Raw genomic sequence first — 12,267 nt, 5'->3', positions numbered from 1 at the left:
GTGCACACAGTTATTAACATGTGCACAAAAGGGGAAAAAATATATAGCCTTTTGGGACTTTAGGGGCTCCGTATTGGATGTGCAGGGCAAGGTTTTTTGAAGACCCGAACCAACCCACCCTGCGAAGAGAGTCAATCCACTCCACCCCACCTGTAAAAGTATGCATTAGGCTAATCAGTGACCTGAAATCGAACTACAAACTCACAGACTGGAGCTGAAATTTTCTGACAACAGCTTTCTTACTGTTGGCCATATTGGATGTAATTTGGTTTCTATCTTTCTAAATACACTAATTTCTTGCAATTTGTGGAACATTTCTCATGAAGTTGCTAATTGCTTGTCCTTCCATGTTTTTGAAAAAAATCGCACAAATTTGCTCAGGGTTCAGAGTTTTAAATAAAAAAATGATGTCACTCAATGATGTCTCAAAAGCATTAAATTTATCAGCCATCACCTGATTCCTTGATATAACCCACTGGGGTCGGAGTAGGGGGCACAACAAGACTTTCAGAAGTTATGGTAAATTAATGTATTACTGTCATTGAATGTTGTGGCTGATATCTAAGCCGATGTCGTTTTCTTAGCTGCTGCTGACTCAGTGAAAACTGAAAAAGAAAAAGAAAAAACATACAGCTATAAACTAACGACCACTCACTTTTTGGTGTTTTATTATGCCTCTGTGTTGGTGATAGCTGTGGCGGGAGACATCATGTTTTCGGTTGTCACCCTGTGGTGCTTTCACACTCCAAAGTACTTAGTCACTACAAACTCTTGACATGTGACACCAGCACACCAGAGACTTATTCCACCTCAATCACAAATTACAAACTCCACCTACAGAAGCTGTGAGAATGACAGGGGAAAAAATGACACAAACCACAAAGACTCAACTTCATCTTACCAGAATGGTAAATTTGAGCTTTGGACGAGCCCCCATTTGTCAAAACACAGCTCTTAAGATGGACCAAAGAGGGAGACACACAGGTGTAAAAAAACAATAAAAAGATAAATAATCAAAATAAGTCAAACCAATGGCAGAAATAGGTAAGAGAAATATGTCTGGTGAGATTCCGGATCAGCATCAGACTATTGTGAAAAAATCACAGAGCCTCCAGGGCATATGCACATCAAATGTGTTTTATTTTAGAATTTATTATTCTACAAAGCTTCTTCTTTGCATGTTGTAATTGTGGCTTGGCAGTGCAAAGCATCACTCCAGTTACAGACTGCTGATGGGACAGATACCTGCTGCCCTCAGATGGCCATATAGTACCAAGGCGCTCCAGAGAAAACAAATTTTGACATATATGTATATACAGTATATAGGTCTTGACACTTAGACCTGGGAAAAATGGGAGCAAAAAAAGGTTGCATTTAAGCCTTTAAAATCTGGAGTGACATCACTTTCCTTATATTATTATTATTATTAAGTATTTAAATCTTAGAACTTCAGCAAATTGGTGTGATTTCTTTCAAAAACATGGGAAAAGGGCAATTAGCAAAGTGGTCATAGATGTTATACAAACAGCATTAGTTGATTTAGAAAGTTATTTATAAAAAGCTAGGGGGGAAAAATAGGAAAAAAGTTGATAAAGAATATATATTTAATTATCATAACTACATATTTATATTATGTTACAATTGATTTATTTATCTATCTTTTAATTAATTTTAAGGTAATTTTCTTATACCTTTGACAAGTTTGGGGTCATTTCAAAGGATTAGATTTTGTTCTGTGTACCTTTGTGTGCATTATTAACATGATATCAGTTTTTTTTTAATCGCAGTTTATCAGGACAACCCTAATTTAAACCCAGTTTTCAAACAATTTTCAGGACAAATCTTGATGTTTCAGTTGACTTTTGGCTATCTGTGGTGGTGTTGTCAGACGACGAGCCAGTAGGTGGTGGTCTGTGCACATTTTCACCGCTCTGTACCTGCTGAGCTGCTCTCAGTGAGACGCCTTGCCTCTTTTATGATCTCAAATCAATATTTTCAAAAGGCAGTGATCCATTTAATGCCTTTCCTGTATTAGTTTGACTTTGTAAACCAGGAGGAGAACTCAGTGGTGGATGCTCGCTCTCTCCTCTGTGCTGAGCGGTGGGTGTTACTGCAGGTGTCTGCAGGATAAAAGCTGCTGGATTTCTTTACATCCCCGACTGAGAGAGTCAATACAGACTGGAGAACATGAATACAGCGTCTTTTAAAGACTGAGCTGCACTTTCACCTCACTTCTCACCTCAAGAGGGCTTCAGCCAGCAAACAGAAAGTATGAAAGATGTTTTAAAGATAAAGTAACCAAAATATACATATGATAAAAGCTTGTTGATGTGATGTTTATTGATGTCTGTGGTGCCACTCACTTCAGAGTGGTATCACTTTCTTTAAGCTGAATATAACTGAAACTGTGTTGGTAAATCAGAGGTTTTAAACCATAAGCAAATCGGATTGGTTACTTTTAAAAACACGGGAGGAAGGCAACGAGAAATAACCAAAAAATTAAGTTAAATTTGAAAAAAGTAGCAACAAAATAAAATAAAGCAAAAAAACAAAAACAAACAAGGAATTGGCCCAAAATTGTGCTAAGAATTATATATATGAGATGAGAAGAGATGAGATGAGATGAGATGAGATGAGATGAGATGAGATTAGATGAGATTAGACTGTATTGTATTCTGTCAATACTGCAGTACACCTGTTGCAAAATGTGCATGGCTTGTAAAGTGTTTGGGGTTTTTGTTCCTCTAAAAAAAACATTACATCCTCTTAGATCTTGTTTCTGTGGTAATGACAAACTCGCCCGGTTGGGTTGACCTCTTTCTTGCTAATCAAAAAAGGCAACAGGTGGTCTGATTCATCACAGTGACACATTTATTACAAACTGAGGACGCTTTAAAGGAAAAAAATACAAAGATATCTTTGAAAACAAGTAAAGTACAATAAATAAGAAAAATAAAATCACTTGCACCCGAATATTTCGTATCTTTTTACATGATCTCACAGGTCAGCTTCACCACTTACGCTGCCATCGTCTCGACGACCTCATATGAACAGCTTGAATAACCTGAACAACCACAGAAAAAGACAAGACAGCACAGAACAAATCAGTTCAGTGAATTGTCCGACTGGAAAGAAGCCCACCCACAATATTTGTGAGAAAAAAAATCCCTGAATGTGGAGGGGTTGCTGTTCGAGGAAATGGTGCCTCAGAGTATGCAATAGCTCGCCTACAGTGTGTGCACAATTACCAACAACATCATATTGTGAGGTGTTAAAATCCCACACAATAACAGACAGCATTAGTCATCTACAGGATATAAGGTTTTTCTAACTAAATGCAAAAACTCAAAAAGAAAAAGATAATAATGCTCAGATTTTGTTGACAGTGTCAGAGAGGTATTTATTTATCTTTGTGGTCATAGTTGGTGGCACTCCTGCACTATGGACTACATATATTGAAATATGTTTCTAAAAGTTACACACATTATCAATATAATCAATCAATATAATGTAGTCCAGGTCAACACCACTGCAAATTATGGTCTCAACAATAAACTTGTACTTGAATAAATATGTCTCTGACACCGTCAACAATAAACAAAACATTATTATCTTTATGAGGGTAGAATTCATGGCTGAATTGTTGTATCCAATTGCATTAGAGCTTAGGATAAAGTGACCAGTGTATATCTGTATATCTGTGTTATGTATCATGTCATAACAAGATATGTTCATGTTATCAGAAGATGTTTCCATGTTACGCAAAAATCTTTTCATGTTTTAACAGTATGCTTCCATGTTTTTACAAAATATTCTCATGTCATAACAATATGTTTTCATGATAAATGCAGAAATGTCTTGTTACAAAAACATGTCTGGTAATAAAAAGAAAAGTTTCGAGCTACAACAAGATATTTTTCACTTTTTTACAAGATATTTTCATGTTATGACAACATACTTTTACGTTTTACAAGAAACTTTTCCTCTGAAAAAAAAAAATATATATATATATTCTTGGTAAAACGCAAAAACATCTTGTTGTACAATGAAAATATCTTGTGAAAACATGTAAAACCATTTTATTATAACAAGAAACTTTTCATGTTATTTATGGATACTAATCTATTTTTTTTTCTGGTTTGTTTTTCACCTCTGTTTTATTATGTGAGAATGATATGGTTTGGTTTGGTTTGGTTCAGGCACAAAAACATTATGGTTTGGAGTGATTTCCTTCTCATCAGCAGGATGAATGAGTCATTAAGGAATCAAAACTTCTCATTTCCACTGTCTCTCATGGTGTTCCTCAAAGCTCCTGTTTAGGCCCTGTCTGAGGGCTGGTTTTAGACATGCAGCTGTACTTCCCCTTTAAACCAGGTGAAGTTCAGGGTTTTTTTTTGTGTCAATTGCTGGATGGCTAAACTCTCTGTTGCTTAACAAAAGTAAGACGGACGACTTAATTTTAAATGCTTAAAATCAACGGTTTAAACACCATATGCGGCTCAAGTAAATGACTGTGAACACGCAAGAAATCTCTGCTTCACTTTTACTTTAAATTTTACATAAATTTTGGCTGTAAAACTGAAAATCAGATCTTGCTTTTTTAAATTCCATTTTCAGAGGGAAAGCAAAAAGCTAATATCTTCAACTCCAGACCCCTTAAATCTTTTAATTCCTCCCCTTAATTTATTTTCATTTGAACTATCAATCTTTTCAGCACTTTAGCAGTTTGTTCTATAGATAAATTGACTGGATCATATTTTGACCTGCAACAAATCCATCATGTGAAGATAAATTGAGTTTATTTACCCCAATGGTGACCAGAGATAAAACTATTTTGGTGAGGCCCACTGCCACGTAGCCTACAATGCCCCACTTGACAGGAAAGTCCTCCCCATAACCTTTGCAGTGCAGAGTTGTGTTAGACGCAGATGTCGTTGTCGTCAGTTCAGTCTGGGTCGCACAATCTGTATTTAAATAAAAACAGAACAAATCAGTGTATAAAATAGATATTCTGGTGCAGACTGATAAAAAAAATCATTTGCAAAAATTACTATTACTACTATACTACTTTCGATGGTCTTGAAGATATTAAATTGATTTTGAGCTATTTAGTTTCTCTTGTTATTTAGTCGATAAGTTTCCAGGTATTTAATATTCTCAACTTTTGAACAGATAAATCGTTATGTAGAGCTACTGTATATTACACAGTCTTTGAGTTTGTGATGATTGTTGTCTGTTTTGTAATGTGTTTAGTCAAACTGTGTGTATGAATGTTATGTTTTGTATATCTATGTAATCTACTTAATTAAATATTGTCAATGAAAATAATTGAGACCCCAGGAAGGGAAGCTACTGTTTAAAACTTTAGCTAATGGGTATCTTAATAAACAAACAAACAAAAAAACTATTCCTGATCTGTTAACACTCCCCAGCCATCTCTCTCCTCATTACAGGTAACCAACTTAGTGAAGCATTCAGGGAATAATGTACTCTGTATCATGATATATATTTATTTTATATAAATATTTTGGTATGACATTATGTGAACATCTGATGTTACTGATTCATTCATTGTCATTGATTGCACCTCTGACAATTATCCAGCGCTACTCTGAATGCCTGGTAGCTGACACCGGCCCATCTGTGAGCTGCAGCATGCCCTGATGAAGACTATTATGTAAAACGCAAATGCACTAAGTCCACGTGTTAAAGAGTTATGGGTTATATTGCATTCACAAAACAATCATATGTCCTTACCTTCTCCTTTGCTGGTCATATAAACCTGATTTTTTAACCTACATAAGTAAAGTACCACTCCTCTGCCAACTGCCTACTTTCTTGCAATAACTATTGTTGGATCCTTTTATATCATCAATGATTAAACAATATTTCTTCAAAAGGTCTGTCAGGCCACTTCAAAACAATTTTATATTTAAATCGTGATTTTATCCCCCTGAAACAGAAACCATTTCAACAAGCAAAGGCATCATTTGTCAGTTGGTAGTCTGTTTTCTTAATGAACGGTAGAATATGTTTGTACGGAAAATGCATAACTGTCAGAGTAGATAGGAAAATACTGTGTGTATTTCTTGTTTCCTGCTTTTTGATGTGGCTCTGCACGTTCTGTGACTGCAGATGCAGAATTGAGGTCAAAATAGACAAGTTTTGGTCATAAACTTTTTGTGGCAGATGAATTTGAAAGTAAATGTTTCTTCGTCTATCAAACTATTTAAATAAATACAGGTTATATTAGAAAGTCTTCTTTTTTTTTTAAAGAACCAAAAACCTCCAATAATCCAATAAATTTGTTGTGTATTTAACACTCTGCTCCTATTGCATTGGAATTTTTTGGCAAATATGATCATGCATTAAGGTAATACTTCACCCACAAAAAGATTTGTATTTCAGTTACTCATCCCATGCTAAATTGCATTCTTTAAAAAAAAATTTTCTTGTATGCCTCCACGGCATACAAAGAATCCAAAAACTGAGAAAATTTTTCATTAATTAAAGTCACAGGGGTCCACTTGTAACAATAGCAAAACTATACCAAAACATCTGTTTACAAACTCTCATACAGCTCAAGCGCCACAATCCAAGTTTCATTTATCCAGTCGAATGCTGAGTGCTTTCCAAACACACTCATTTTGCTCAAACCTCACAATTTAAAATCGGATGTTGAGCTTTTTTTGAGCATTCTCGGTTCTTTGATCAACGGGGCTGCATGCAATTAAAGTTTTCTTCACAAATTCAGCATAATATGGTGTCACTAACTGATATAAAAATGATCATTTGGGGGGTAAAGTAATCCTTTAAATATTACATAAGATTTAATAGAGTTAAAGTCCAGTCTTGTAAGTATTTATTTGATTATTTAAAGATCCTGAAGTACCTCACAGGAACTACCCACAATTGTAGACTTTACTTTTGCAAATTGCATGCTGTGTCCTGCAAATCTGTCACATATGAACTGAAATAACTTTTTCACTTGCAGGTGCCATAAAAATCTCATCACTGCATCAGAAATCCCAAATTTAGAGATGAAATATCAAAACCTTGTCAATATTTTTATCCAGATATGTGTGCAGTTCAGTCCAGATGGAATTTAAATTCAGAACTCACCATTAACTTTTAGGTTGACGTGTAGATTCAGATTTCGACCCCCTACATTTGCACTGATGTCACACTCGTAGGTGCCCGAGTCTTCAGGTGTCACACTGGTGAGCAACAAACTGTGTTTCTTTCCAAACTGGGGTTTGGGTGAACGAGGGAAGCCATAGTCTTGTATGATGTTATCTCTACCTTTCCGGATAATTCCATGTTTCATCGTGTTGTTGAACTGCTCAAAGTAAAAACCAAAATGTCACTTTTATTTATTCATTATCAAATTAAATGAGAGTCAATGATACACAAGATGAAACAAACTTTTAATCTGCATTTATCAGCTTGAATTAGACAACATTTACTGTATGTCTGAGAATCTGAAATGGTTCACTGACCTTGTACCAGGCCAAAGAGATGAAATTCACTGTGTCAATTTCAAAGCCTGGACACATCACCGAAACATTTTCATGACAATCTGCTTCAATTTCAGACTCACTCTGGGTTGTGTAATGCAGCAACAGCAGCTGAGAAAAAACAAACCATAAACAGCATCAATACACTGAACTACTATTGTTTGTCTGGTGAAGAAAATCAACAATAAAATATGAATTAAATGTCACAAGCTTGAATTATATAATCATACAAAAGTCAGATTTAACTCACCTTAATGAACAAAACCTTCTGGGACATGTTTTACATCTCATATAGCAGATAACAAGAGGTGTTTTTCAGTCTCACTTCACTTGAAATGTACTCACGATTTCCTGTAAGGGGATACATTTGAGCTGAGGGTATTATTGTGTGGTATTCATTGCCTGACATTAAAACTCCACCAAGTGGTTCTTCAGAGTAATGCATCATTATTGTGTTTCTACTGTAACACAGAAATTATATATTTTCTTTATAGGACTACAAAACAGTTGAATTTTGAAGTCAATTCCCTTTAATGACCTTTTTAGGAAAAAAAACTTTTTTTTCCTTTTCATTTTTGATGTTGTTGACTCAATAACAAAAATTAAAGTGCTTTTTTTCTCTTTTTTTAACATTCCCCATAGTTTGTTTTAATATACAGACCTCTACCAAATGGTTAAGGTGGCTCTTCATGCCTTTGGAGTAACTGTAAAACAAAGGAAAAAACAAAATTACAATGTATTTACTGCTATAATGCTTATAATATGTAATAAACATATATCAATTTGAAGCATGGAATTAGTAGTATTACCAGTACTCGTATCAGTTTCACGTATGTAGGCTATTCTAGATATCTACCTTTACAGTACTTTGAAAACATCTCAGAAATGGTAAAAAATTATACTGCTCAAATAAGAGGGAATAACATTACATACATGGTATTAACATGAGTTATAATTCATCCTTTTTTAATTCATTAAAATAAGGAAATGTGTGACTACTTTTACAATGAAAGAACAAATGAACCATTTGGTACAGCATGTTAAAAAAAATAAATGTGTGTGTATGTGTGTATGTGTGTTTGTGTGCATGCGTGTGTGCGTGCGTGCGTGTGCGTTATGTTCTGTTCAGTAAGCTTTCTGACATTATATCATGTCAAAAAAAGCATGCCTGCTTTAAAAAAAACTTCTACCACACACAGCTCTGTCTCAGTGACTTTTGTTACAGTTTAGAGAAGCCAGACTATATACAGATACAACAACATTTAGAGGATTTTATTTACCATAACATGCCCAAACCAAATGGTAGAGTTGAGTTAAGTTTAACACATTTTTTGCAAAGCTATAGACTTAAACGCCCACAGTTCAGTTCAGATATTGCTCCATGAGAGGGTTTTTTCCCCATCAGATTAGAGAGTAACTTAAAGGGGAACTCCAACTTTACATTAGAAAATGTCCTTAAGGAGACACAAAACAATAAAAGACAAATTTACCACAAAGAGACACAAAACAACCTCAAGCAGACACACAATGACTTCAAAGGGAAACAAAATAATTGAAAAGAGATGCAAAATGACCAAAATGCAACAGCTTACTGTGTTTTTAAACTGGAACCAAGAGCAGGACCACAAGACAAGGGCTAAGGGGTAAAAGGAGGTTGTTGTAGAGTTTTCTAAGTGGGTGAGGCTGGCAGACGGAAGTGAGGCTGAGGATGGAGTTGAAGTAGTTGAAGTGTGGCCAAGTCTTGAAAACTGTGTGGTGAACCGCACTGGAGGAGCTGTTGCTGATGGCACAGGTGGTGAGAGGCTGGGCGGGGTGTGGCTGAGGCCTTTGAAATTGTGAAGACAGCAAATTGTCATGAACCAAAAAACATTAGATAATCACGCTGGTTTGTTCTCTGAAAACAACACTGGAGATGAGTCAAAAGTACCACTATGAAGCACAGAAACAATCCGGCAGTGTAGAAGAGAGAGACCGGGGTTTTTAAACTGCAGGTGATGAGTGTGGAAGGAGCAACAGGTGTGCATGCAGAGCTCCAGCATCAGGAAGCCACGCCCAACCTCTGAAAGCACACAGAAACACAGCAGCAGAAAACACAGCAAATATCCATGAAAATATGAAAAAAACAAAACACAAATCCATACCACCACACAGAAATGACACAAAATGACCTCAAAGAGTGCCTTTTACATATCTGTGTCCGGGGCATCCATTGTCTCATCATCCGCCCACGCTGGGGAGAAAACAAAAACAAAAAATATCAGTGCAACAAAGGACAGAGGACATGTATGAATACACTATACAAGCAATACAAAGTAGGGGTCAACAGACTATCAGCCTGGCTGACTATTGGGGCTGATATTTGGCATTTTGCCGATTATCTGTATTGGCATTTTATTTTAATGAAAAAAATAAAAAAATAAATGAATGAAGAAGTGCGTTACTTTGGCTCAGCTGCAGCTGTGTATCTCCCTCCAGTCTTAAACATTTACTAAAACCATTTAAACAAAGCTTTTTGTTGCAGTTTTTTATATTCAAATTCTAATTTTTTACAGAAATATTTTCATTTTTATTGTAAGTGAATATCGGTTCCAAATATTAGTTATCAATCTCATTAACTACTTATAATCAGTTTGGTATTGTCCTTGAAAAATCAATACCCCTTATACAAAGAACAATTAAAAGACTGCCGCAAATGACAATAAAAATAATGGGATAATATTTTAGGCTGTTTGTGGGTATCTTGGCAGTTTATTATATTTATGTGAATAAAATAGGTTTGTTCCATATTAAATACAGGAAGAATTGAACCTCTTACTAGCGCAACAGGTCTCACAAATTGTCTGGATTTCTTTAAGAGGCTGACTGTCTTACATACTGGAGACTCGCACACACACACACACACACACACACACACACACACAGAGACTTATAAGGCCAGCTCATCCTGTTGTTTTCATTGCAGGGAACTCCCCATTGTCTCCTCTCAAGCATATTATTTGTATGTGTCGCTCTTGTTGACAAAGGAGGTCGATATATGGTTATTAATAGCAGGCCGGCTTTATGGAAAAGGGAAGAGTGAGGCCTTTGGATTCCACCATCTGCATTAAACAATGCCTCATTCAGCCGCAGCTGGCATGGCGAGCGCAGGGACGCAGAAATTTACTGATGTCAACTCTGAACATCAGTGGAAATGAGGAGTTTTCGGCCGCTTCCTATTGGACAACTGCAGCTGTGAGCAGTTTAAGATTTATGACAGGGAATAATCTCAGCTTGAGGCGTGCAAAAACATGACACAACACATTTTCTTGTTGCAGATGTTTTGTGCTGCATTTATGAAAACATCTTAATCAAGCACAAGGGAGCTGAGCAGTTATACAAACTATGTGCTGTAAGGAAACTCAAAGGAAGTTCACAAGACTCATCAAAGCTGGGACTCTCTGAAGGTTTAATTGCTGGTGCAAATGTGAGCGAGTGCACGTGTAATGTGTGCACGTATGTGTTTGATTCGGGCTCTCTGTGCTGCAGTTAAAGGGTGTTGCACGCCACAGTGAATCCCTGAGGTTGTTAGCACGCCCAGCTGCTGGCGTAGGGCTCCATGTTTCTGTCAGCGAGGTTGTTCACTGCACACTCTTCAGCCTCTGATTGAGGAAATCCTCTGTTTGCTGAAATGAAATGTCCCAATGGTTCCGCCGTCCCTCCCACAGGTCCTGTACACAGAGACTTTCCCATGAAGACTGTGTGCATGTTTACTGGGGTCTGACAGATATATGGCTCTTTGATGGACCATAACAGGACCCATGTTTCAGTGCAGGAGAGGCTGATAGGTGATACTTTGAGATGGGCTAATTATAGCAATTTTTTAATTTTTTTTTTAATTTAACATCAAAACTTTAAACTGAAACCAAAACAAAACATTCATACAGTTCACTTGATATAGAATTTTATTGTCCTACAAGAGGAAATTGCAAGGAAGCATAAAAACAAAAAGCATAAACACAATAAAAACACAATTAGACAATTAAAACTTGTACTGTACAATACTCTGCCAGATCTACTTTTTAAAATAATTACTTTTTACATCACATTAATATGTACATCAAGCAAGACTAGTCTTTGTTTACACTATTTAATTTTTTGTAGGCTACGTTTAAAAAAAACGACAGAAACACTGGAAAACACACTTAAAATGAAAACTCTGCAAAGAAAGACAACCTAAAGAAAGTCTAATATATTGGTAAATTGATATTCCTTTTTAAAATTGAATTAACACACACTTTAAAGAGCTCCATATGATTGATTTCTCCCGTTTGATCTGGATGATACGTTTCTGTACCAAATGCCTTGAAAATCGTAAGTTTTCTATATAGCTATATATATATATATATGTATGTATTCTGACCAGCCATATTTGTGTTTTCTTATACATAGTTACAAACCAGAACTTGCAGATCTCCTAATTTCATCACTGGCAAAATCCTCTCTGTCATGAGCAAGTTAAGTCAGTTGCTTTTAAGTTTTCACTTTTAAGTTGCAACAACTTCATCAAATTTAGTAATTACAGCTAAATTTCAAGTAATCCTGACATGAAGATCTAAAGTTACCATTAATTAAGATTTGTAGTTATCTTTACTTCCCTTTTTCAAGTCAGTGGGGCTCCAAGATTATTTTAACTAACATCAACTTGCCAGATTTTACAGTGCGCTAATACAACTGTAACTTTCTGAAATGATTCCTGTCTTTGTGAAGCTGC

At 35.9% G+C, this 12,267-nt stretch overlaps 1 protein-coding gene across 2 annotated transcripts; it reads right to left on the bottom strand.

Annotated features, from left to right (window-relative positions):
• Positions 1 to 2,853: 2,853 nt before the first annotated feature.
• LOC121947054 lies at positions 2,854 to 9,526 on the bottom strand. 2 transcript variants are annotated; one of them, XM_042491936.1, is made up of 8 exons: positions 9,445 to 9,526; positions 9,110 to 9,342; positions 8,179 to 8,221; positions 7,768 to 7,868; positions 7,500 to 7,628; positions 7,123 to 7,339; positions 4,807 to 4,964; positions 2,854 to 3,064 (listed from the first exon to the last, which is right to left on the bottom strand). In XM_042491936.1, the coding sequence occupies exons 4-8, from the start codon at positions 7,792 to 7,794 to the stop codon at positions 3,011 to 3,013; spliced, it is 585 nt and encodes a 194-aa protein (XP_042347870.1). In that variant the 5' UTR covers positions 7,795 to 7,868; positions 8,179 to 8,221; positions 9,110 to 9,342; positions 9,445 to 9,526; the 3' UTR covers positions 2,854 to 3,010. The 2 variants fall into 2 exon arrangements, with proteins under 2 accessions (XP_042347870.1, XP_042347869.1); XM_042491935.1 differs by having other exon boundaries at positions 9,110 to 9,469.
• Positions 9,527 to 12,267: the final 2,741 nt, after the last annotated feature.

This window comes from Plectropomus leopardus, chromosome 8 (assembly GCF_008729295.1).
Source record: "Plectropomus leopardus isolate mb chromosome 8, YSFRI_Pleo_2.0, whole genome shotgun sequence".
NCBI lineage: Eukaryota > Metazoa > Chordata > Actinopteri > Perciformes > Serranidae > Plectropomus > Plectropomus leopardus.
The sequence above is the reverse complement of the archived record's forward strand: the minus strand, read 5'-3'. Positions and strand labels throughout refer to the sequence as shown.